The sequence below is a fragment of the Wyeomyia smithii genome, chromosome 1 (genome assembly GCF_029784165.1).
Source record: "Wyeomyia smithii strain HCP4-BCI-WySm-NY-G18 chromosome 1, ASM2978416v1, whole genome shotgun sequence".
NCBI lineage: Eukaryota > Metazoa > Arthropoda > Insecta > Diptera > Culicidae > Wyeomyia > Wyeomyia smithii.
Genome location: NC_073694.1, coordinates 14822508 through 14849420, shown reverse-complemented (window position 1 = coordinate 14849420; position 26913 = coordinate 14822508). Strand labels below are relative to the sequence as shown.

At 38.0% G+C, this 26913-nt stretch overlaps 1 protein-coding gene across 7 annotated transcripts in view; it reads right to left on the bottom strand.

The window, feature by feature from the left end:
• Positions 1-541: 541 nt before the first annotated feature.
• LOC129719165 (uncharacterized) overlaps positions 542-26913 on the bottom strand; it is a 179474-nt gene continuing 153102 nt past the window's right edge. For all 7 annotated transcript variants that reach the window (XM_055670613.1, XM_055670616.1, XM_055670614.1 and 4 more), the window contains 3 exons: positions 15515-15613; positions 14283-15449; positions 542-3767 (listed from right to left, as the gene is read on the bottom strand). In XM_055670613.1, the coding sequence (XP_055526588.1) occupies positions 2388-3767; positions 14283-15449; positions 15515-15613 (2646 nt within the window). In that variant the 3' untranslated portion in view covers positions 542-2387. The remainder of the gene's footprint in view (positions 3768-14282; positions 15450-15514; positions 15614-26913) is intronic.

Genomic DNA, 26913 nt, shown 5'->3' with positions numbered 1-26913 from the left:
TGTTTTCGGTGATTCTGAGCTCAATTTGGGATCATTGTGTATTTTGTTTTTTTTTTCTGGCCTTTAGAAGAGGTTTTTTAACGATTCTAAGCTTAGTATCGGATCATTTTCTTTTTTGGCTTTTCAGGCCTTTAGAAGCATTTTTCGGCGATTCTTGGCTCAATTTGGGATAGGTATGTATAAAAGGAATTGAACTCAGTATAAACAAATTATAAAAGCGAAAAAATAATCTTACCTTGAGCGATCAAATCTGTTGAGCTCATCTTGTTGTTCTGCACTTTACTCCCAGTAGCCTATTTATTTTCTGATATAACATCTCCAGGAGATTTAGCTTGAAGAGATATTCTAGTGAAGAGTCAATGTGGTAGCTTGACAGAGTCTAATGAAATAAACATCAAATCGAACATTGAAATATGCACACAAAATAAATATTCGTGACTGTTACCTATCATAGTACCGGGAAACCAACCCCCAGAAGATGTTTTCGTTTTCCAGGATTTGCCATTTGGTTTTAACCGTCCGTACCCCACGACCTCAGAGGTAATGAATCACTTTCTTCTGCATTTTATTTTGTTGTTTAATTTAGTTGAAATATATAACATGTTTTCACTTTTTTATATTTTTCAAATAATAATATTTCATAATAATTATAGTATTAATAATAATAGTTACTATTATTATATCAAACAGATTTGTTCACTTCCTACAATTCCCGCACGCTGTGGCTAACGTTTGTTGTTTTTTTGTTTACTTCTCATAGTATTTACACATATTTATAACATAATGAAATTGAATAATAGCAGTTGTAGTAGTTGGTTTTGTTTTGTTTTTAATTCAGCATTCAGTAGTGTGTGTGTATGTGTATGTAGTTGCTTCTTCTTCTTTCGTGAATTTTCTTTAAGGTATTTTTTTTTCAATATTTCGCAACCTTCCGCACAGTTTGATGATGGTATATCTTTCCTTTATCAGTACCGATAATAATTTACTACTCGCTAAGGGTGGATGATTATGATGAAGGTTATGATGATAATAATCGCTTCACTAGGTTATAGCAGTTTGACCCCAATAGTAAGTAGAGTAGAAATGTGTCCCCCGTACCGCAAATCCGATCATCCTGCGCTCACACGCTATCCAGCTTTCCAAAGATTTTTCTAGAGGTTCTTGATTTGATTTTTGGTTTGATTTTGATAATTTTGAGTATCACAGTTGCAAAATTCAACCGCAGGAGACGGCTGCCTCGGGTTCATGCGGTACGGCGGAGGGTCATTCCGATGAGTTTAAGGATAGTCTATAATGCAAGGAAAGTTATTCGTTTTTTCTAAAAGAGAGTGTTTACCTTAGCCTTGGTTTATACGAAAGCCCTCTTTCTCTCTATGTAGGAGGGACGCAGTACGGAATCTGCAATCAAGTCTTGGAAGTTGATCGGAAAATCTGATTGAGTAGCTTTTTAAAAAACTATGCTTTCGTGTGTGTGGTTTGTTTTAAAATCTGACTTCGCTTCTCACCTTCTTTTCCCCTCTTGATTTGGAATGTATCTTTTCACTTTTTTTTGTGTGTGTTCTATAATTAGTTAAATGTTATCAAAAATAAAGATAATTTCACTGTTTTGTGCAAATATCTCTTTTTCTCTATTCTTTAAAAAAATACTCGTTAATGCACACGCTGCAATTCGGCGATTTGCTTCGATCAAATCGATATTGAGCAAATGACGGATTTTGTTGTTATGGTATTGGTTGACATTTTATTGGCTCTTTGTAGGGTTTTTATTGTTGATGATTAAGACACACGGTCAGCGCCTACTAGAGGTCTGCAGGTCGAACCTTTTCGGTGTAAGAATTTCTACCAACAGAAAAAAATGAATTTTTAATAAATTATATTAATCACTGCGATTTTCTGCCAAGTTCCTGCAGAGACACGCAAAATGTCAGGATTTGCTTGCACTAATAATGAAACAGAAGGATTTTCCACCAAGGTGTTGAAAGCAACCTTTTCCAATTTCTGGGAAATCTTGTGAGTTTGGTGACATCAGTAATTTAGGCATCTTTGCATAATTGAAATCGAAAAAACTCACAAGGGCGTTACCAACTTCATAAACAAGTTTGCTTGAAATCGCTCAACAGCAAAATCATAGATTGACTAGAATTCGCGCGTATTAATACAAATTCTATTGCCTCCGAACTCCCAGTAATATTTTGATGAAACACCCAGGATTCCCTCTTACACCTATCAATTCCTTCTGAATAAATACGATCAATAAGTCAGTCTATTCAACAAACAAAAAAATAACATAACATAAAAAATAACTCCCCCTCGGTCATACTGTCATCAATACTGATTGCTTTCGTGAAACTGCAACAAATTCGCACAGACACCCACCCGGCACACCCTCATTCTACATCGATTGACCACATGAGCTTTTTCCGGTCCAGTGAGCTAAAATCGGCCAGCCCTTCACCGGCGGCCGCCAGCAGATCGTACTCCTCATCGTCATCATCGTCGTTGTGCCCCTCGAGGCCCCGCATCCGATTGCCATCATGGCCGGCGTCGATGCTGTCATAAAAATCATAGCAACCCTCGGAGCTGGTTTCCGTCGTAGTGGATGAGGTAACCATTGAAACCGTAGCGGTTGTTGTCGTTATCATTCCATCACCGCCACCACCACCGGAACTAGCGGACAGCGTCCCGCTGTGCCGAATCCGATTAACCGTAAAATCACCCTCGTCCTCACCCACATTGAACTGATTGCGGTAGAAGATCAAGCAGCTCTGCTTATCGCCGCTGTTCTCCGACGATGTCACCGTTATCAAGCTGTTTTTCCGCCTGCGATCCGTGGAGCATTCCTTGCCTCCTCCTCCTCCGCTCAGTTGTTCCCACGTTTTTAGAATATTAGGATTAACCTTCCCCACCAGGCGACACTTGCGACGACGATCGTCATCTTCCTCAGTCAACCCACCGGACGACCGAACCGGACTGCCCACCTTGGGCGGCGATCGGAACGCAATCATCTTCGGCTTCGGCACAATCAACGATTCCACCTCTTCGCCGTCATCTTCTGCCACATCTTTCGTCGCATCCAACAGTTCGATCGAGTTGTCCTCTACAAACTTCACCTCCACCTCGCGGTTCCGCTCGTTACCCACGCTGGACACCACACTGCAGTACTTCGGGTCGTCGTCATCCATCAGCAGGATCGGATGCTTATAGGCCATGTCCAGCTCGGACGGATCCTGCGGTTCGTCGTCTGCCGGTCTACTGGTCGAAGTCACCGTCGGGCTGAAAATTGGCGGAGGGACCTGTTGCTGTTGAGAGCGGGATTTCGCCGCTAGGTATTCCCCGATCAAACCCCGTGATGAGGGTACGGGACCCGAGGAAGAGTGTGACTCGACTGTGGTGACCGTAGTCACTGAGGAAGGGGATGATTCAGCGGATGTACTCGACGAGGAGGACGAGGAGGAGGAGCATGGCGATGACAAGCTCGGAATGGTGTTACTTGGAACCGGAGAGGACGACGCAGTTACGACGGAAACTCGCGTTTGGGTTAAAGGCCTTAAACGGGGTGGAACAACCACCATCGGAAGAATGTTATTGTTGCTGATATTTTTACTGTTGTTGTTGCTGCTGTTGCTGCTGCTGTTGCCGTTGACGAATTTAGAGTTAGTGTAATAGAGACCGGGTGTTTTCTTCTTTGTGCTGGTAGTGCCGACGGTGACCTCTAGCGGGAGCATCAGAGTAGGCTTTTCCAGGCGGAACGTTTTGGTTCTTCGGGCCTGTGTGAGAGAAAAGAAAGAGAGCAGAAACAAGAGAGAAGAGGCTGTAGTGGATTTGGATCGGCTCTCGAGAGTGTGTTGTTTTGGGAGTTTTTTTTAACTTGCTAAGAGTGAAAAAAGTGTAGGTGAGGGAGTGAGAAAAAAAAACTAGCAACGAATTAGGTGAATGGTGTGTGCAACAGAAATGCTTCAAACGAGTAAACGAAAAAAAAAAAAGAAAGAAACAAAAAAAGGGCTTTGTATGAGGATTCCTATGCAGCAATGGTTAGCGTCGCGTAGGTTTCGTGACCGGGACCCAGCACACGGGAAGAGGACTCTCGTGTTGCGGTTCGAACAATCATTCGCGTGCGGCTCATGCATTTTAACTACGAGTTATTGCTTCTAAAAACAACTAGCATTCCTCCTAATACAGTTAGCGATAGGCTTCATCATTCACAACATTAAGGCAAGTTTCCGGTTTGTTTTTTTTTTGCGAGTTCGGTTAGCAGATTACATGCTCCAGCTAGCGACTGGAAGTTAGTTTGCGTTAATCGATACGAGATTCCCGAACTGTTTTGCGGCTGCGCAGATGCTAGCGATTTGATTCGGCCTTTCATTCGAGGGATTTTCGCAATGTTTTTTCCCAAAAAGCTGCAAGCGAGTACACAATGATTTCTTGGAGGCAACGCATTAAACGAGTAAATAAATTATATATAATATGTGGTTGCTAACTACGAGTTACTGCTCTACGATTGGTGCTAGAATTCTATACAAAGCGGTTACTACACATGCTGGGGGGAAAAGCTTTAGTGGATACTACTAATGCCGTTTTTAATTATTACAATAATGATTATACTCGTAATTCACTCACAACTTTAATTCATGACTGTTTTTATTTCGAAACCTTCATTGTCTAGGAAGTTTGCTCGATATTGAAGGCGCATTTTTCAATGTGCGTCAATCAAGCTGCTTCAAAACAAAATTTTTCTAAATTGAGTTCAGAATAGCGAAAAAACGCTTCTTATTTTCCAAAATATGCTTCCGGATTTTTATTCCAAAATGAGCTCAGAATGATCTTCTGATGGCAAAATAAAATAAGAAAGAAAATTATCTCAAAGTACGTTTCAAAATACTGTTAAAAGCATAAAAGGCCAAAAAATCATGCTAAAAGATGTTCCAGCACGAAAAAAACGATCTTGAACTGAGCTAAGTAATAGACCGAAAATGGCTTCCCAAAACCGTAAGAGAAAATTAAAATCCCAAATTGAGCTCAAAATGGTGTAAAAATACTTCTTAAAGGCGGAAGAGCCCGAAGTCAATAAACGAAAATGATTCTAAATTGAACTGAGAAAGGTAAAAATGAGCTAAAACTAGCAAGAAAACGTTTTAAAGGACCAGAAACGCAAAAAATGTTCTAAGATTGAGCTCAGGATGACTAAAAATGTTTCTAAAACCAAAAATTTGGTCTCAAATGTGTTTCCAAGGACAGAAAATATGATCCCAAAAAACGTTTCCAAATGTCAAAGAGGAAAATTATCCCAAATTGAGCTCAGAATGGCAAAAAAGCACTTCTGACGGCAAGAAAAGGTCAAACAAGAATATAATTTCAAGAAACGTTGCTGAGGGCCAGAAAAAATCTGAAAACGCTTTTTAAGTTCAAAAGAGACTAAACATGAAAATGATCCCAAATTAAGCTCAGAATAGCAAAAGGTGCTTTTCAAGGTCGTAAACAGGTAAAATGATTCAAGTGCTTCTCAAGTCTAGAAAAAGCCCAAGAAGAAAATGATCCTTAATTGAGCCCAAAATAGCAAAAAGAAAAAAAACATTTCGCTCAGAACGGCTTGAATTTGTTACAAAAGTTCATACCGTTGGACAACATAATTCTTTTCCCCTAACAAAAAAATGGCTTAAAACGCTTTTAAATGCATGACAAGAAAATAATCAAAAATTGAGCTCAGAATGGCGAAGAGCGCTTTTCAAGGCCATAAATAAAATGATCCAAATTGAACACTTCTTAAATCAAGATTTCAAATGAGCTCTATAAAAGCTCTATAAAAACACTTCTAAAAATCATAGCATGGTCTTCAACTGAGCTCAGAAATTGAGCGCAAAAGCGCTACTGAAGATCAAATCTACTAATCCCAAAATACACTTCCAAAGGCCAAAAACGAAAACAATCCCAAAGTGAGCTTAGAATTGCAAACGCTTCTCAGGATCAGTAAAGATCCATGAAGAAAGTGGTTCTAAATTGAGCTCAAGACAGCGAGAATACACTGAGATCAGAGTGGTTAAAAATGCTTTTAAAGGCTAGAAAAGGCATCATAACAGTAGCCAAAGCACACTTTAAAAGTACGTTTAGACTATTAGAGATGTCGGTCTGATTTTGACCACTGCAGAAATCGAAAATCTTTTCGATTTACCGTTCGACATACTTTGTCGAACCTGTTTGTATGGCGGTGTTCATACTGCTTGCAAATGTCGAAAGGAAGAACTGCCAAATGAATGTCAAATGTATTCTTTTCTCTATTTTGATATTTGCCAGCACACAAAAAACGAAAATCATGTTTGTTATGGAAAGACAAAACAAAAAACTGGAAAAAAAATCAAAGGTTGCTATGTTCTTGAAGTCGAACGAAAAATAGAAACGTTCCTATTTCATTCGACATATCGAACGGCATGTCGAATAACAATATCGAATAGGTGTAAACGTAAACCAACATTGCATTCGATATATTTTCCAGCAATCTGCTCGAATCAGATGAAAAAATCAAATAGTCTAAACATACCCTAATCAATAAAGTAAAAAAAAGATACCAGAAAATAATCCGAAAAACCCAAAATTATATCTTGAAATTATATCTTGAATTTCTGAGCTCAAAATTGAGCGAAAAGCGCTTCTAAAGACCGAAACAAATGATCCCAAAACTCGCTTCCAGAGGTCAAAAAAAAAAAATCAAACTGAGCAATGCCTCACGACGAGAGTGGCTTCGTGAATGAGGATGGTTCGTTCCAACGCCGTTCAATTGTTTGGGTGCTTTTTTAGGAGGGCTGAATTTTTCTTTACATATAAAATTATTGTTGCTGAGAGTTCGACTGTTGAAGTTATTCGAGCGTTATGTGTATTCTCGGCTAGAATGACTTTTGTTTTTTTTTTGCTGCCCGACGTTTCGTCAATGATCAGTGAATTCTTCAGGGGCGTCCGCAGGGATCTATTCTCTATAACGTTACCAGCGAATAGATTTGTAAGTTTATTCGATATTTTTGATAAGATAAAAAGAACACTACAAATTTTGTAAACATTACTATTACAAAATGTACCCTAAATCGCCCCAGTTAGTGTTGACGATAGGCACACTGACAAGAAACAAATAAAATTTATGTAAGCCACAACACTGAACACTTTAATATGGAAAACAACTACTAATGCTTAATTAATCCCTGCAGTTTTCCCTGACGATGTCACTGATCAGTGACGAAACGTTGGACAAAAGTCGTTCTACTTTTTTAAGACTACACAGCCAAAAATACACCAAACTCTAAAAAAGGATTTTTTTTAGAAAATGTAACTAAAAAATGAAGTCTCACAAAGATACGATTTTCTGGTGAGTTCATAAAAAAAGTCTCCATTCAAATATTTTTTCAATTGTCATTTTTGATTTTACTGAAATTTTGCACAAATTCCTATGGGCTAAAGATAACATCTTGTGCTATGGGAAAATTGTATTGATTGACGATAATAAATATCTTTAGAGTACGGTTGTATCAAAACAATATTTTTAGAAAAAAATTGAAAAGAAATGAAAAATAACTATCCTTAAAAGCTTATCTTTTCATAGGGGCCAAATATTAAGGTGAAACCTCATTGAATCCAAAATGGCCGACTTCGAGTCACCACTTCGAATTTTTTAAAGCACAAGACTCGGAAATAGTTAATGCGTTCCCTGTGAAAATGCTATTTTATGTTTGCTGTGGTGAAGCAAACATAAAATAGATTTTTCATAGGGAACGTAATGATTATTTCCGAGTCTTGTGCTTTTGAAAATTCGAAGTGGTGACTCGAAGTCGGCCATTCTTGGATTCAATGAGGTTTCACCTTAATGGTTGTTTAGTTATGGTGAAATAAAATGGTGAAAAAAATTGTAAAAATTCAAAAAATACTAGAATGGGTTGTTTGATTATTATGATGTCTTCGGCAAAGTAGTAGACAGTTATTTTCGTCGAACTAATTTCTATTTTTACAACGGCTTGAAACCCGTCAACATTCAAGATAATTACGGCGAACAGTGTCACATCCGGTCTGGATGCGGTATGTTTTTCCAAGGCTGTGTTTATTTTTCAGTTCACTTATTTTTTACTTCCCGAACTACATACACTGTCTGCCCCAGTAATTTTTCCTTCCAGAAAAAATGTACACCGTAAGACGAAAAAAATCAGAAGAAACTCAAAAATGATATTTTAGATTAAATATAAAAAACCCTATTTTTAAAATTCTAAAGTTTTGTCTACAAAAACTACACAATGTTGGCAAGACATTGTAATAATTTAAACTTGAAGAAGTAAGCAGTAAGAAGTTAAAATTTTGAAAAAAAAAATTAAATTTTTACGGTGTGTAGATTTTGGAAAGACAAACTTATTATTCACATCTTTGCTGAAGATTCTATATCGATCTAACAAACGGTTTCAGCTCAAAACAAAACAAAAGCGGTTTTTAAATAATAAATTTTAAATTTTCTTTTGATAATATTTACTTCAAAAAAATGGTCAACGTTATCAACACCCTCGGCAAATCACAACGTGGCGGTGTTGATTGACGACGAGAACCACCCGAATATTGAGTATAGGTTATGTTTCCTATCCTATCTCACCCTGAATGGCAACGACTGGCAGGGCACTTCATATTTAACTTCCTCACGATAAAAGTGAGCTCGGAGGTAAAGTTCATTTCAAACACCAAGGAGCGAGAGGCGAATGTCGAATCCGCTCTTTTTTGCTCCCAACTAGTCGTGAACGGGGAAATTTATAGTATGAAGTGCCTGCCGGCACATGATACGTTTCACAAGAAATAGCATAAGGGTCATTCCATACGAAGTGTACATGCCACTTGGCACACGACCATCACAGATTTTGCTCAAAGTTGGGGGGATTATTCATCTACTGTCTCTTTGGAAAAATCCCAATTTTGGTGTCGATTGGAATACCCCCCGCTCTGTAGGACCCCCCTCTTTATTGCAAAGTCAAGCAATTTTTGTCAATTTTTTTTTTCTTTTTCTTACAATTCATAGACGTGGGATGTCGGAAAAATACTGATAGACGATTTTTGAAGAAAATAAACCAAGGAATCCAGAAAAAAATATACAGTGAAAAAACTGCGCACGCTCCATCCAAGTGATTCATCAATTGGATATGAAAATGACTCCGCATTGTTCTTTGAAGAATTTTTGTTATCGAATTCCATTATTTTCTTTTCGTTTCAAGTTGTCGCACACATCAACTTACATCCATGAGCCGCACTTCATTAACGTATGATTCCAACATCCCTTTCAAGTGAATTGCACTTGAATCTGCCCCACTGTTTCATCACAGTGATTATCATGTGCGAACAACACTTTCGGTTGATTTGTTTTGTTTTTATGTGTCGAACGAAGTGCCGTTTGTGCTAAAAAGTAGAAAAATGGCGACAGATGAAAAGTCAGCGAGTGTCATACGGCTTAGAAGCTCGACGATTTTCCGGACTAAATTTGTAAATGTTTGCAAGGTAAGTTATTTATGTCACGTAAAAGAATCCAATTCTAATCTTATTTCGTTCATCTAGCACAAGAGATTCTGATGAAAGCATCTTTACGTTAGAGGCAAGTATTTGTTTACCTAAACATTGATTATTACAATTAAATTGATAAAATTTTTTGTTTGCTTTCCAGGCTTCTTCAACAGGGAAGTAAAGTTTTTATTTGATGATAAATTATTATAGATAAGATTAAATTTTAAGTTTTATAAATAAAACAAAGGTTGCATTATATGCAATAATTTCCATGTAAAACTGTTTTCATTTTGAAATCGAATGAAAATCATTCGAAGCTCGGTAAACATTCATTTGAGATTCAAAATCCAAACACTTTATGTCTATATGTCATAAAACGAGAATTGAAAGTGTTTTCCTTTTGGAAATGAGGTGTTGCACGATAAATAATTCTAAAGTGTTTCGCATATGAATTCTATATGTTTTGACCAGTATGGCGAAATCAAGTGTAAAACACTATATAATGTCGTGTCGATTTCTTTGAGTGTAACTTTTGGACAGAAGTGTATAAATTATTTTGGTATTTGAAAACTAAATTTACATTTTTCGGCAAATACAGTCATATTCCAATCGACACCAAATTTGGGATTTTTACAAAGTGACAGTAGATGAATTATTCTCTCAACTTTGAGCAAAATCTGTGGTGGTAGTGTCCAATTTTGTGCTTTTTCGTGGTCACTTCGTATGGAATGACCCACAACTATCTTTCGATACAAAAAAAACTACAAAAAAAAAAATCTTCCGATTGACTGTTGGAAGACCACTCGCAAGGGCGTAGACTAATTTTGCAAGTATGCTAGTATAATTACCTTCCATGGTAAATTCATCAAACCTAATGATATATCTTAGTTTTTTTTTATCACCATCCGAAAAAAGTTCAATTGTTGATGGAAACGTTACTTCTATCTCAAAAAAAAATTTTTTTTTACGGTGTATATTTTTTCTTAAACACAAAATTGTGATCTACAACCTTGCGGAAGACGTCACACCGATTAAACAAATCGTAATACCTTTTTACATAAGCCCTTCTCAAAAAAGGCCGCGAATCAAGAAAAAAAACACCAATAGCACAAAACGACATGTTTAGTCCACAGGATCTATGCAAAGTTTCAGCCAGATCAAAAATGGTCGAATAATTGCTTCATTTTTCGTAAAATTGTTCTTAATTTGAATTTTTGTGCATATTTTTCTACAAATTCTTCAGCGAAAAATTGAATCCAGTAGAATACGTTTCATAATTTTTATAATAGTCCAATTATTTTTAAAAAGTCTCACCATGATAAATTTCATTAAAAACTGAATTTATTCGACACACAAAATTCGATTTTGAAGCCGTTCTGCCTTCAGCAAAGTTGATCCATTAATTATTCTTAATTGTATAGAAGTTGCAACTTTGTGATTAATCCACCTAAAATTGAGAAGCGAATTTTACTTTGTTTCATTTTTGCATATAGAAATTCACTTTGTAACAAATTCTATAAGCAACAACTTTGTCGAAGACATTTTATTTCTATCTATCTATTTAAAGGGACTTTTGTAGAGTTTTCTACGCATTGCCACTAAAAATCAATTTTTCCCATATTAGTGATTTTCTACAATTTTTCAATGTTCTACAATGTTGTTTTTTTATAGAATGTGCTACAACTTTGTCGAAAAAAGTGGATTTTTATGTGCAAAAATGAGAGAAATAAAATTCGTTTCTCACTTTTAGGTGGATCAATCACAAAATTCTAAATCCTATAAAATGGAGAATAATCGATAAAACAACTTTCTGAAAATACTACGAGCCCAAAATCAATTTTTTTGAGTGAAAAAATTAGTTTTGATAAAAACCGGCAATAACCAAGAAACAAAAACATGTGAGAAGAAAATAAACTTCCTTCGAAGTAATTGTTTTTCACGTCACACCAAACAATATTGTAGAGCATTGAAAAATTGAAGAAAATCACTAAAAAAAGATAAGTGTTTTCTATAAAAAAAAACTCCACAAAAGCCCATTTAAAAAGATAGATAGAAGTGCGGTGTCTTCAACAAAGTTGTTTCTTTTGAAATGTGCAACAACTTTGCCGAACAAAAAGGATTATTCTATACCGAAATGAGAAAAGTAAAATTCGTTTTTCACTATTGAGTGTATTAATCACAAAGTTTTAACTTCTATAACATGGAGAATAATCAATGGAACAACTTTTGTGAAGACACTACAGCTCTTAAATCATTTTTTTTTTGAAAAAAAAAATAATTTCGATCACGTTTTTGCAGCTTTGGAAACAGTGTGGCATAGGTTTGGTCCTTCTCGAAAATTGAGCCAGCATAATTTTGGGAATTAACCTAATTTTAATCAAAAACAATTGAATCAAAACCCTACACCGATTTTTTTTAATCATTTGTTTTGTTTTTTTTCTTTTTTGCAGAAAAATTTTAACAATAGTCAAAACTTTCAGAGGAAAATGGTACAAACACTAGTGAAATTTTGAACATTCAAAAACTACACAAATTTGTGCTGAAATGAATACTAGAAATAGACTCTAGTCAGTTCATTATTGAATTTTGAAGTTTATATGAGTTTAAGTATTTAAACCTTCCGAGGTAAAAGTTGCTTTCAGAATGTCTGTGTTTCGTTCAAACATTGTGCGGTGCTGCTTTCCCTCTTCGCGAAGCTTTTGCAGTTAACTATTTTTTGTGGAAAGCCTCTATAGCAGAGAGAATGGAAAATATCAAGCATGAACTTAATAGAATTTGATACAATAGAAAAAAAATATACAAATTTAAATTTGAAATTTACATAACAATCCAATCAACTTTTACTCTTTTTGAAGTAAGTTCAGATTGATTTTGATCTGATCAAATGTATAATAGTTTTAGTTCCAAATTTAGTATAAGCTTCCCTGAATACGTATCCTCGGTTTCAACAAACATTGCTTGATGCGAGTGATTAACAAGCTTAGATTAGTTGGGATATTCGAAAACATAAAATAACAACTACTAAAATAACGTAAAAAAATATAAAGATCAGCATTATAAACACAGCTGGTATGTTTACAGGTACCCTACTAACGAGCAGGTGACCGAAAAGCAAGCCCTCAAGTGTGTGTAGTGCGCAATAATACCGTAACCAAAAGCAGTCAAACTACTAAAGCAAAATAAAACAAAGAAAATGCAGCATCTAAAACTAAGCTTAAAGCTTTTAAGTAGAACATAAAATCAAAAAAAAAAAAAACAAACGGTGATGCGGTGATTTTAGGTGTCAAACAAAACCAAAACCAAAAAAAAATGAGTGATCAGAAAAAACAGGGAGAGGAAGAATAAAACCAAAAAGTTATGAAACACAACAAAAAAGTACAACAAGAACAACAACAACATGACTTACGAAAAAAAGGAAGAAACAGTAGAACCACAAAAATCCTGCAAACGGTCGATGGATTTTTTGCGCTTTTTTTTCGATCGCTTTGGTTGATTGGTTGGTGGGTGGGTGGTAGGTAGTAGAAGTAGTAGTGATAGTAATAGTGGTGGTGGTAGTTATAGTGGTAGTAGTAGTAATAATAGAAGACTGATAGCTAGGTAGGCCCCCTTGGGTAGGGTTTTTTGGTGGTGGTGGTGGTGTTGTACAGTCAGTGTGGTTGATTTTTTTTCTTTGGGGCTATTAACAAAGGGGATGTGCTTTTGTTTGTTTCAACTGATGATGAACTTTTGAGTTTGCAAAATCCTTCGAATGCAGGCTTTGTTTGTTTTCGGACACCGACGATTTCTTCCAAAATTGTAGCATCCGTACGTAGAGTAGAGCGTCAACAGCAGCAGCAACAACAACAACATCAACATGTTGCAAATAGTTTCTCTGCGCGATTGTGTGGGTGGGTGTGCTTTGGGCAAGGGGTCCACCAGATGGCAATGCGTTCGTGTGCGGTGGTAGATTTGGATTTCCTTTCGAACCACACCATTTTTTTCGCCGATTCGGTTGTGCATTTTTTGGTTGCATGATTATGAAAGGCGGGGGACCTTTTAGCTCTTATCGCTCTCACGACGCGCGATGTATGTGTTAGTTGAAAAACAAAAGAAAAAAAAAACGAAAAACATACAGCACAATTTACGATCGATAGTTGAAGTACACGGTCAGTATTAGTGGTAGAGGAAAATGACAGTAGAACTGATAAGTGGGGGGAAATTATTCGAACGTTTACTATCACGAGGCGAGCTTTTAGAAACACACAAAAACATTTAACGGTAGATAAAAAGTAAGTCATGTAAATCACTGATCGTGCATCATGTGTCATCGTATTTCGTATCACTGTTCGTGTTTTCTTCTGTTCCTAGCGTTGCGCATCACAATGAAATCACTTTATTTTTGATAACCGTTTGCTTATATTACACCCTGCAATAATTACGTTTACTTCTTAATACGAAATCACTCAGTTACGATTAGGTAGTCGTAGAACGAGAAAAGTTAAAAAAAAAACAAGAAACGAACACGTTTGTCACAAAACTGATATCTTTACAGGCAACGGAAATTTAAAACAAAAAAAAGGATAAGAAAAACCAATCTACGTTAAAATTTTGAATTGTTACAAGGGTTGCACGATTGATTCTAGAAAAAAAAGAACCCAATCTGCCGCCGGCAGATTGTCTCAATGGTTGTTACACGGAAGGGGACCACCTTCGGTTTTTTTTGTCTTGTTTTTTAGGAACGGAAACACAAATTTCTAGATTTTCAGCCAATTCCAGAAGGAGGAACGAATGTTTCGTACCTTGCCGCCATCGGTGCCACCGTCATTGACCGCCGCTCCGGCAGCCACTGCCGAACTCGACGATGAACCGTTGCTGTTGTTATTGTTCTGTTCGATGGACGAACTGCGTCCGATGGAGGCACTGCTAACGCGACGAATCGCACTGGCACTTTGCTTCCGATCGCGCAGCTGACCGGTGGTGAAACTCGAGCTTAGGTCTTTCTTCGAGCTCGATTTGCTTAGATTGCCCGTCGAAGCGGAAGCCGTCTGAAGTCGCGAAAGCGAATCCAGATTCTTCACGCGCGTCGTTAGGGAGTCCCGCTTCGCTTTCGGCAGGGGCGAATTACTCACCACATGCTGGACTTGTTTGGCCACGGGTGAACCTTTCGAAACCGGTATTGAGGAACTACGACTTTTCTCGAGAGACGCATCCCGGCGCCAGCTTTGAGCCGACTCCGGACGGTTTAGACTGGTGTCTTTCTTGTCCTTGCTCGCCGCACTGGTAATTGAACTTGGCCCGGTCGATTTGATGTAGAGACTACCGGTGCTCTTGTTCAGTGATTTGTTGGTTAGCGAGCCGGACGGGGAGGGGGAGTTTTTCTCCTGCCGGGAATGCTGCTGTGAGGCGGCCACAAAATTTCTACCGGTCGGAGGTTTCGGGGCCACATAGCCCTTCGTCCCCGGTAGTGGAATTTTGCTCGGCCTCCGTCGCGGCGTTTCCGGACACTGTAATCTACTGGCCGAGTCTCGTTCCGCTTGATCCTGAGCCGACTCCGTGCTGCTGCTGTGGTGCAACATCTCGTCCATCGCCAGCGGAACCATCGCCTTCATGCTGGGCGTGGAAACCTGCGAGGATTGCTGCAATCGCAGCGCCAAATCACGTTGCTGCTGCTGCTGGCTGTGGTGGTGATGGAGATGCTGATGAACGGGCGACTGGGGCTGAACCAGTTCCGCAGAGGTAGAAGCGGTTCGGGGCTGATGATGACTGACGATGCCACGGGCCGATGTGGACACTACGGTAACATTGCAGCCACTTTTCCCCGTACTCGATATCACACCGCCCGTAGTGCTGCTGTGCTCCGAACTGAAACCGGTCGCCGCCGATGACTTACCACCGCCGCTCTGCTTGGACTCCAGAACTCGCAGCTGCGCTTTCGTGCCCTCCAGCTCGATGGTTTTTTCCTCTAGCTGTAAGGCAAAGAAAGGAGGTTTAGAATCGAATAGTTGGTGAAGAAGATCACAAGATAGCCTACCCGAAATTTCAGATCGTCAATATCCTCCTTGGATTTGTCCAGTTTTTTGCTGAGAAAAATTCGTGACCGGGTAGCATGGTCTAGTCGCTGCTGAAGAACCTAAAATCAAACGATAATAGTAAAAAAGTTATTTTCATGTTTATTTAAAAAAGTTTTAAGACGAATGAAAGAGCCATGATTGCAAAATTTTACGGTTGAAATTTTTTACAACCAAAATTTTGCATTATTTCATAATTATGGACAAAACTTGGATCCACCACTTCACACTCAAGACGAAAGAACAAACGAAACAATGACCTGAACGGAGAGAGCCAACTCCGAAGAAGGCGAAAACAGTTCCATCTATGTACTGCCAAGGACACGGCATCCGTTTTCTGGGATGCGCGTGAGATGATTTTTAATAATTATTTTCTAGAAAAAAAAGTAACGAAGTAACAATTTTGTGTTTAATAGCACCTAAAATAATCACAAATAAGAGATATTTTCGAATATTTGCGAAGTCATTAGAATAATTTCATTTATAACAATGTTTTCGTTTTTCTCCGATTTTTACTTATTTGATATAGCGTTTTATTTTATTTTACAACAATTTTTTTTTTCATATTACACTAACTTAACTGTCATTTCTGGTTATTTGAATAAAATTAACACCAAAGTTCCATCATGTTTAGATGAATTTGTAAAAAATGAAAACAGTTTAAAGTAGAAATATTTGGCAACGTCTCGCTGTAATAGAGCTGATTTTTTGCATCAACAGACCTAACTTGGATACACCACACCACATCCACTGTAACGGCATCCGTTTTCTGGAATGCGCGGGGGAAAATTTTCGTTCACTACTTACTGTAAAAAACGCAGTAACGTTTCTGTTTTCAAACTAGAATGTGTCAAAATAACCCTATTTAATAGTTTCCTAATTTTATGAAAATTAAAGAAATTTATTAGGACTTTTTTCTGTTTAAAAATTCTGAATAAAAATTTTGTTAACATTGTTAAACGATACTGATTGAGTGCAACTGCTGGCAAAGCGCCTTACCACCCAAACTTAAGGAACCCCATTTTTATTCTAACGTTGAATCCCTAAAAGAATTATGCAAACCGCTTTGTGATGAAAAAGCTTTTGAGTCAGCCAGTGAAGAAAAATTCCGTAAACGTTTTGTAAATGTTTTTACAGCAGTTGGTTTGCGCCATTTTCAAGTAAACTAGAAACCGTTTGAAATGCAAGCAGTATAAGTATGGCTGATTAGCTCAATGAAGGATATAAAAGTTCTCTATATCAAACGATGCTCTGAGTTCCCCGCGAGCTGAAAATTTTTGACCAATTGTCTATTAATTTACGCGCGTTAAAATGCAATAACAAATAGATTAGATCCAACGAAGTAAAATTGAGAAAAGTGCAAGTGCTACAGAAAAGTTAAAAAGTTGCGCAAAATTCAACCAATTACGAACTCACATCCTCTAATTTGTTTGACGGTGCCTGTTGGAAGAAAAATCATTCTTAATTTGAGGCAGATCGTCAAAGCGGAGCGCTCGCAATAATGCTGCTCTGGAGTCTACAAAGAAATCATCTTTTTCAAGACGATTACAGATTTCGTCAACCGTCACAATGCGATAAAGAAAACCCTCCCTTTTCTGTCGCCGAAGTAGTTGTTCGCAAGCAAAAAACCAACGCTCAACGTTTCTTGGCTTTAACTCATAAGGAACATACTGCCGTGAGATGACAAAGATACGTAAAGGCCATTTTTTCGAATATGGGGTTTTCATGCCAATTTGTTCATTATTATCTTCCTTTTCGTTGTTACTTATTCGTACGTTATATAAAATCAAAAAACAAAGGACGTAGGCACCCGTTTCAATACAAAAATGGCGAGAAATTCATTTGTTTTTGGGCCGTACTGAAAAACTGATCACTTGGATCTACTTCGACGTTTCACTTGGATCTAATATCTACGTTTTGATGATTTTTAATTACACGGCCCCTTGTTTCATGTACAGTAGCATTTCTGTTAGTATTTTTTCAACTCTCAATGCGCTTTAGCCCCTATTTACAAAGGACCACTGACTCGATTGTAGTAATTATCGAGGCATGCCACTCCGTCTGCATCCTGTTTAATAGACTGAGGCCATTGCAGGAAGCCTTTGTCAGAGAGTAACTACCAGTGCGGCTTCCGGAAAGTTCTCCGAATCTAAAAAAAAATCCTTAATTGCTAAAACACTAAACCCCGAAAATACCAAAATCACAAAATTTCAAGATAACAGAATCGTTAAGCAAAGCAAAGCAAAGCCTTGATGCTACATTCCGATTCGGAACTCGACCTTCTGTTTATTATACACAGACATCGTTAAGTATACAGGACAATTGCGAGGGTAGCGCTACGATCCTACTGACACTAACCCTAACTCCCCAAAATGTTGAAACTCTAGAACATTTAAATCCAAAATCATTGAATCATTAAATTCTGCTTTTTCGAACTAAATTTCTATTTTTAACAACGGCTTTTTCCCGTAAACACGCAAGTTCACTAAGCAGACAGTATGTGAAGTAGAGAGAGCGAAAAACAAGCGAACTGGAAGTATGATACAGATTTGGAAAAATATACATACTGTCTGCTTAATGAACCTTAAATTCTGATTTAAAAAAACCCCAAAATCCTGAAATTCATAAATTTTCAACTCCGACATTCCTAAAATTCTAACATCATAAAGTTCTGAAATCTCAAAAGTCCGGAAACCCAAAACAGATGTGCTAAAATGTTAACATTTTAAAATCAATAAATCCTTGAATCTTAAAATCATAAAATCCTATAATCCTTAAATTTCATGATCTGGAAATCCCAAAGTTCAAAACCTTTCAACTAAAAAATCACATCTTAACTTATCATCTTTATGTCCTAAATATTGAACTCTGAAGATCCTGAAATCCTGAATGTTTTTAGTTCTAAGCGTAGCGTAGCATAGTGTAAGCACGGTATATTTCGTAGATCGCAGACTGATGACTATCAATTCAGCTCAGATTACTTGAGAAACAACGTTTGGGCGTAACATTTGAACAAGTCTGAACATTTTAAACCCTAAAATCCTGAAGTTCAAAAATTTTGAAATACAACAACTTCAAAATCCATAAATACTACGATCTTAAAGTTTTTAAATCTCAGAATTATAAAAAAAAACAGTCCTGAATACTAAAAAATCGTGAAGTCCCGTAATTCTGGATTCCAGCATCATAAATTAATTTCTATAAAATCCCAATGTCCTGAAATAGAAAAAAAAACTTAAATCTTTGAATCCTCAAAAGTCACAATCCAAGAGCTTTGAAATTCTTTTTTATAAAATTCTAAAACTAAACATTTTTATAATTTTGAGATCCTCAGATCTTAAATTCATTAAATCCTTAATTCCAAAAACCAAAAATCTGAAAATCGGAAAATCCTGAAATGCTAAAACTAAAACCAAAATCACAAAATTTCATGATAACAAAATCATAAATTCTTTGAATCCCAATATCAAAAAACTTCAAAACCCTAAAACCTTCAAATCTTTCAATCCAAAAATCTCATAATCCCAAATCCTTAAGTTCTTATATTCTAAAACCTCAAAATCCTGAAATCCTTAGATCTCACAATATCTTCGAAGCCTTAAATTTTTAAAATTTCTAAAGCAGAAAAATATAACATCCCGAATTTTCATCCAGGACCCAACATGCTAAAATTTTAGAATATTGAACCCAAAATCATTTGATCCTGAAATTCTCAAAGTCTGTCAAATTCTGAAATTCATAAGTTCTTAAACGCGACACTTCTAAAATCCTAATATTATAAGGTTCTAAGATACCAAAATCTTATTCAACAATGTTGTGTTAAAATCCTGAAATTTTCAAACCATTAAGTCCCAAAATTCTTTGAACCTCAAATCTCAAAATCTTATCTTCAAAGCCCTAAATCTTAAGAACCCAAAATCTTCCAAATCTTATAACTCTAAATCTCAAAATTTCTATCTGCTTGAAATCTCGTAGAATTCTGAGAGAATCTTAAAATACCTAGCTTCTACAATCCGGAAAGGGGTCATCTTCAAATCGCGTAAGCGTGTAGGGAGAGGAGAAGAGTATCCTAAGATTATAAAAATAGAATAAAAAACTTTCGAAACAAAAAAAAAATCTCAAATCAGTTCAAAACTATCTTGCGACGATTCTAACAGATGAATTTTGAGCAAACAGCTGATCCTCCCCAGCTGAATGAATATGTACGTTAGTTTGTTTCCTAATTGGTTAAGTAGTAGCTTCTCTATGGAATTGTACAATAAAAAAAAGTTTTTCTTCAACTTTGAAATTAATCTCAATTTTTCTTTTAGAAGATAAATCTTACATACGATTTGAGGAAAGGGGAGGGAGAAAACGAGAAATTTTATTTTGCCTTATTATGAAAGAAAGGGGATCAAAAATCCAAAAAAAAACTTACGTAATTCGTGGATGACGCCAAATACAAAAATCTTTTAATGCTCAGATTCTGAGATGCTGCCCAATTGCCAAAATGAACAATGTTCTGAAATGCTGAATCGCTTAGTCCTCAAAATGCTGAAATTTTCAGATCACAAACTTTCAAATTATAAAATTCCAAAACCTGAAGTCTTTAAGCTATTTGAACCAAAAATCTACAACTTCAATGTTTAGAAATCCATGAACCCCGAATTTCAGGATATCCTTAAATCGTAAATTCTCTACATTACCAAATCAGAAAATTCTAACATTTCAAAATTCTCACAAACCTTGGGTTCAAAATGGTAAAATCATTGAATATTTGAATTCAAAATCATTATGCTGGCTTCTTTTTTACGCGATTTGTTTTTACGTGATTTCATTTTACACGATTTTTTTACACGAAGCGGAAGATTTCATCAAAACGACGCGTTTTTTTTGCACGATTTGTTCAAAAATACGCTATTTTTTTCTTGAGCAGGCGCATCAATTGCGTAAAAAAAGAATCCAGTGTGAATTTTAAACAGTTAAAACCATAATTCAATAAAATCGAACCAGAAAAAAATTGAAGATTATTGCTATTTAGTCATTCCTGTGAAATTTGGTGTCCCTAGCCATTATCTTTTTTTTTCAAATGAGTTTTTTCGTAAACATAACGACGAACCCGGCGGGCAATTTCTATACGACACTCTCACGTGAGTTGACGCCTTTCTGATAATGGCTAGGGGCACCAAAACTCTTTTCTTTCTTTTTTCACTTTTTTTTGGTTTGAACTTTTGGAATGCACTTTTTTTCTTCATTTTGTCGACCAGTGTTATTGATCCCCACGTTTCTAAAATCATAATATAATGGAATTTTGAAATCCCGAAATCGAAGCTCTGAATTCTCAAAATCCAAGGGCAACGAAGTTGCTCTAAAATTCAAAAGCTTTACAAAATCCTGATATGATAAAATCTCTAACATCTATAACACTGGAAAATTATAGCTTTTTAACCGTTCCTGCGAATTTTGGTCCCCCTAGCCTTCCAGAAAAAGCATCAAGTCTTCACCAGACCTCAACGAAAATTTCTTGTAAGCAAACGAAGAAACGACAAACCCGGCGAGCAATTATTCGGCGATCTTTCGACGCACTTCCGAGATGCCGAGGGGCACCAAAATTCACAAGAATGTTCCAACAACTCTAATGTTGTTCCAGTTCAAGCTCAGGAGCAAGACCTGTGTACAACGGATTAAATGTTCACCCTGAATCAAATTCTTGACAAGTTCAGAGAAGTTAATTGGCAGGCTCATCATCTGTTTGTAGACTTCAAGGCGACACACGATTCAGTTAAGCGCAACGAATTATGGCAGATTATGGTTGAGCATGGGTTCTCAACAAACTGATTATACGGGTTTTCATCATGCGTCAGGATAGCACGTGTAACTTCGGACCTGACGACGACGGGCTGTCGAAACTGTTGTTAAACATTGGGAGTGCAGAACGAAGAGATGACGTGCAAAGATGTAGTGTCATTATCTCGTGTGGACTAGTGACTGGAGGAGAGCGTGGAAGTTCGTCAAATCTGGTACTGAGATTGTGATAGATGGGGGCATTCATGAAGTAGTCGACGAATGTGTGTACTTTGGTACTCCCGTTACGTGTGAGAACGAAGCCAGCCACGAAGTGAAGCGACGGATAACAGGCGCAAATTAAGGGTGATTTTATAAGAACTTGGTTTTTCGTTAAAAAAAATGTATAAAAATTACAAAATTGTATGAAATCTTTATTTGAGCCGATAAATTGGTTTATGCCATTTACTTTTTTAAGATAATTTCATTCAAATGTTGGCCACGGCTACGTTTTAAATGGTCCATACGAAAAGTCCATTTTTGGCATTTTTGGGTCACCTTTTCGAGCATTTCGGCTGGTATCTCGCGAATAACGCGTGTAATGTTGTCTTCCAAGGCTGGAATTGTTGTTGGCTTATCCGCATAGACGAGAGACTTAACGTAGCCCCACAAAAAATAATCTAGCGGTATCAAATCGCATGATCTAGGCGGCCAATTCACCGGTCCATTTCGTGAGATAAATTGCTCACCGAACTCACTCCGCAATATGTCCATTGATTCGCGCGATGTGCGGCACGTTGCTCCGTCTTGCTGAAACCACATGTCAACAAGACCCAGCTCTTCCATTTCCGGCAAAAAAAAATCAGAAATCATCGCACGATAGCGAGCGCCATTGACCGTAACGTTGCGATTTTGATCATCTTTGAAGAAGTACGGACCAATGATGCCTCCAGCGTGTAAACCGCACCAAACCGTGCATTTTTCTGGGTGCATTGGCGATTCTTGTATTGCCTCTGGTTGCTCTTCGATCCAAATGCGGCAATTTTGCTAATTAACATACCCATTTAACCAGAAATGAGCTTCGTCACTGAACACAATTTTGCGCGAAAAACATTTTTACAGAGGACGAATTTTGGTAATAAAATTCGATTATTTGTAAGCGTTGTTCAGGCGTAAGTCTGTTCATGGTGAAATGGCAAACCAAACTGAGTACATTAGATTTTGAGAGCTGTCAGGACTCCCGCGTGAGCTGTCAAATCTGAATACACGAAAAACCAAATAGCAAAAAAATCACCCTTTACAATCTTTTACGGTTTCGTAGCAAGCGGAGATTCCACAACATGCATGTCCGCACGAAATTTGCGCTCTACAGGACGCTGATTCTCTCGGTGGTACTCACAGCCCTTGAAGTCTTCGAGCGTAGGATCCTGCGTTCAATATTTCTCTGAAAACTGGAAAATGGAGTGTGGCGCAGGCGCATGAGCCACGAGGTGTACAAAGCGGATATCATCAAGCTGATAAAATGGGGCAGGCTACAGTGGGCTAGCCACGTGGCACGAATGTCGGAGAAGCGACCAGCAAAGCTAACGGTAGACCCCGTACTCGTTGGATGTGTGGTGTGATTAAGGACGCCAGATCGACGGGTGTTAGGGGCGATTGGAGGAGACTAACTCAAGATTGAGTGATGTGGAGACATATTCTGGGTTTGGCAGTCCGTCGGTGACGACCTGTCGCCATTGAATCAATTTTCGATTTCCCGCTATTTTCCCGTTTTTTTCCGATGATATACGATGAAAAATACAAGTAAACATATGTTTTCACATGTTTTTTCATGTGCATGACAACTAATTCACCATCACTTTTTTCATAGATTCTATGCACCATTTCGCCCTTTTTATCTCTAAATTATTGACAATCTTCACATTCTCGAGCTTTCTTGCTTCCTTTTGCTTTCTCTCGCTGTCAACCTGCCATTGCAAATGCATGGAAAAAATGACTCTCGAACTTTGTTTAGCGATATGGCTCATAAGTTTTGTCTTCCCGAAAAAAGTCCCCGTGTAAAAATTTAGCCTAATCGGACTCCGGGAAGAAGAGCTTTAAACCGTTCAAAGTTTTACTCTACTGACACTGAACAACGAAAAAGCAAGCATTTTCCACTTATCGAAAAAGATTGTAGCCTCCGTATTTTGAGATACAGTATCAAGTATCAACAAAAGTGGATCAGATTTCGGACCTCGATTGAAAGATGACAATCAAAAACTTGATAAAAATTCAAAAAGAATGATTACCGAACTACAGTCTACAGTTACTCTCGTAATAGAAACTCAAAAAAGTAACCAAAATTTACATTACTATCTGCTCCAGTAGCGTGACGTGGGTTTACGATGAGCGTGATAGTTAATCGTCAACATTAGCATATTCATGGTTGAGCTGTGCGTGTGTGTGTGTGTGTCGGCAGCTACGCGGTAGGTAGAGTAGATAGGCTAGAAGCCGTTAAGTGCAAATCATACTTTAATTCTTCTCGCCTGGCGATGAAAAACTACAAGCCGATGTAAACACAGCAATTACCTTGCCGAGCGGAGCGCGTCCCGTTTTAAAAGAGGGGCCCTTATATAAACGATTATAAATTCGTTACAAAGTAAGTCGAGTTTGGCCACGCCCACTAAAATGGGGAGTACAGACCTGCTGCTTAGGCCGTACACGAATAAACCCAACTTATGGTGAAGCTCTAATTCAGTTGTCAAAATACGCTATTAAACCGGTTAGGATCGCGATGACAATGCTGAGTGAGTAATAAAACTCGTTTTTAATGTTGCGCGATCAACGCCGACGCCGCTGGTGGTCACGAATTTAACCTCATAAAACCCAATTGGCAACGGAGTGCGGTTTAACCGTTTTCGTGCGTTACAAATGTTTGTGGCCGGCATCATGCTGCATAACAGCCATCATGTAACGCACGTAAACAATCAATTTCATCGTTAAGTGATCACTCGGTGCGCACAACAACCTCGCAGTCGACCTCGGCCGGGATCCTGCAGTATTGTTCCAAATTTACCGATTATGTTGTCTGATCGCATTTTTCGCTAGAAGAAAAAACAATTCATCAACCGGACCGCCGGGTGCAAGATTCGAGCGAGAAATGGAGGAACCACAGATGAGTGCTTGGCCACGATGCGGGCGCAACCAGCGCCGGATTGATCGATCGATTAATTAGTCCAGTTGAGAGTAAACTTTCACGCTTGGCTTCTTCACTTCCCTCGCAGATTCGATTCACACTGTCATTTTAATGCCTCCCATTTTCGATCTCTCTAGCCGTGAGGCGCATTATAATCATCATCAGAGATTGGTGAGATTGGGATTGCATAAAATGCAATGCTGTGCACCTAGCAAATTTCGGCCTCCCGGAAATGGTCGATATAATGGATCAATTGCACCTCCCCTCGCAGCAGATGCTGCTGCTGTTGGTAGTTCGGGGAAAAAAAATCAATGAGGTCGTTTGTTCGAACAAAGTTTACATCCATCCTCCAATTGAGGTTATGTGATTCGTGTTTTGCTGCACCGTATAAATTGCCGTCATCTGTCATGGTTATGAAAATGGCGTTCACCTTTCCAATTATCTTCGAAATGCTCAATTTCAGCCCGCCATTTAGCAGCAAATCTATCGCAGTGTCTATTTTCAATAAAACGACGCAATCGTCAGCTTTGACAACGACGCGTGACCAGTAGCACGTTGACAGTTAACCGATAAATAATGCGGCACGCGGTTCGGCGGTGGCTCTGGTGTGAATTAGATGCACTTTGCATTTTTACTAGGCGCACGAATGGCGCTTAATGTGATGCCCCCAAACTATCAACCGTTGTTGGTTGCTTGACTGACACCGTTTACTATTGCGAATTGCATTCCAAACGCGTTGGTCTCACTTTGGTTGCCGATGGATGGATTTAGTTTTACGTAACCCTTTTATATGTAGATCATCAGCACGCGGGCGGAACGTCAGTTGTTCAACCGAGAGGAAAAATGGGAACAGTCGCGTTGTTTAGCATGCGTATCAGCGTACTGAGTTTAGGTGATGAAGGTCCCCGATTTCCAGTAATTTAAAAAAAAAAACGATGACAGTGTTTTATAAATAAGAAAATATTAAACCATTCTTCGGAGAAAAACGATCACCTGACAGACTCAATAAAACTTCACGAATGCTGATCCCTTCACCTGAAAAGTACTTAGATTTCTTAACATATGAGAGCATGTAAGTCTGAATCATTTGCATTTATTACCGCTAACAGAACCTGGCACCTGCTTCGTGGGTACCATTTGAAAGTGAAACTGCATAACATCTCAGTTGCCATAAAAACCGACCGCTGAATAGCGCATCAACTAAACTGCAAATTCATCGATGCAAATTGTGGACGCCGCTCGGAGTCCTAATGTCTCGCACAAACACAGACAGTCAGTGTGTAAATAGACTGTCATTTCTTGGGTTGTCATGTCAACAGCATATGTTATGCTTTTTTTTTGTAATTTTCACGGATTACCTCATAAATCCAAAGTGTTTTTTTTTTCTGCTCTCTCGCCATTTTACGATGCGTCGAAACATCGTTTGATGCCATTGTGCTGCGAGGTTTTCCACCTTCTCCACGGTTTTAATGGATTTATTTATGTTATTTATGTTATGTTATGTTGTGTACTTTTCAACGCTGTGTGTGCAAGAATTCGATGCACGGCGAGTGTTTTCAAAATCTCAATGGAACGAATTTCCGTTGCAATTAAGTTATAATTCCAACAAACCGTAAACAAAACAAACAAAGCAAGCTGCAGTTACCGTTTACTAACTTTGGGAACCTTTAACTCAATTGCTGATTCGTGTGGGGTGGCACAAAGGCTTCACCAACATCCGCCTTCGTTTTTTTTTTCAAGAAAAAGAATAAGTAGCGGTTTGCTCTTAAGGAAATTGCTTTTTAATAACCAGTTCAGTGTTGCTATAAATTTTTCTAGCGTGTAGTTTAACCGAAACCTTCAGCTTGAACGACGATTGTGTGTAGTCCATTATTATTGGTAGCCAACTAAAACTATCATTAATGTGGATCGCGTGTGCATTAGGGCAAACTGACTGAAACGGCAGCGCTAAGGTTATTTACCCAACCTTCAAGTGTCAATCCTAATAATCAAGCAGGCACTGATAGTAGTTGTTACAACAATAGGTACAAATGCGCTGAGGCTGAACTATGGTTAAGTTCTGTTTGCAGTAAAACCTAGATGAAGACTGAGAGCCTGGCTTTCTACGATCGCGGTAAAGACCGTTCCAGAAAATAATGACACATTTTGAACCAGTGGAAGCTTGAACACTTATCGACAACTTACACTGCTTCACTTACAAACAACATATAAGTGTACTGTTGAACGGCGCAGAAGACAAAGGCGTCGAAAAGAGCAGGTCTGATATTGAGAATGATAGACAAGCTGTGAATCCACCAAGCATGGACGAGGTGAAAAAAGCAGTTGGGGCATAACTCTCCTCAAAACCGTCTACAAAATTCTCTCCCGCATCCTGTTCCGTCGACTGTTTCATTGCAGGAAACCTTTGTTGGCGAATACCATTGT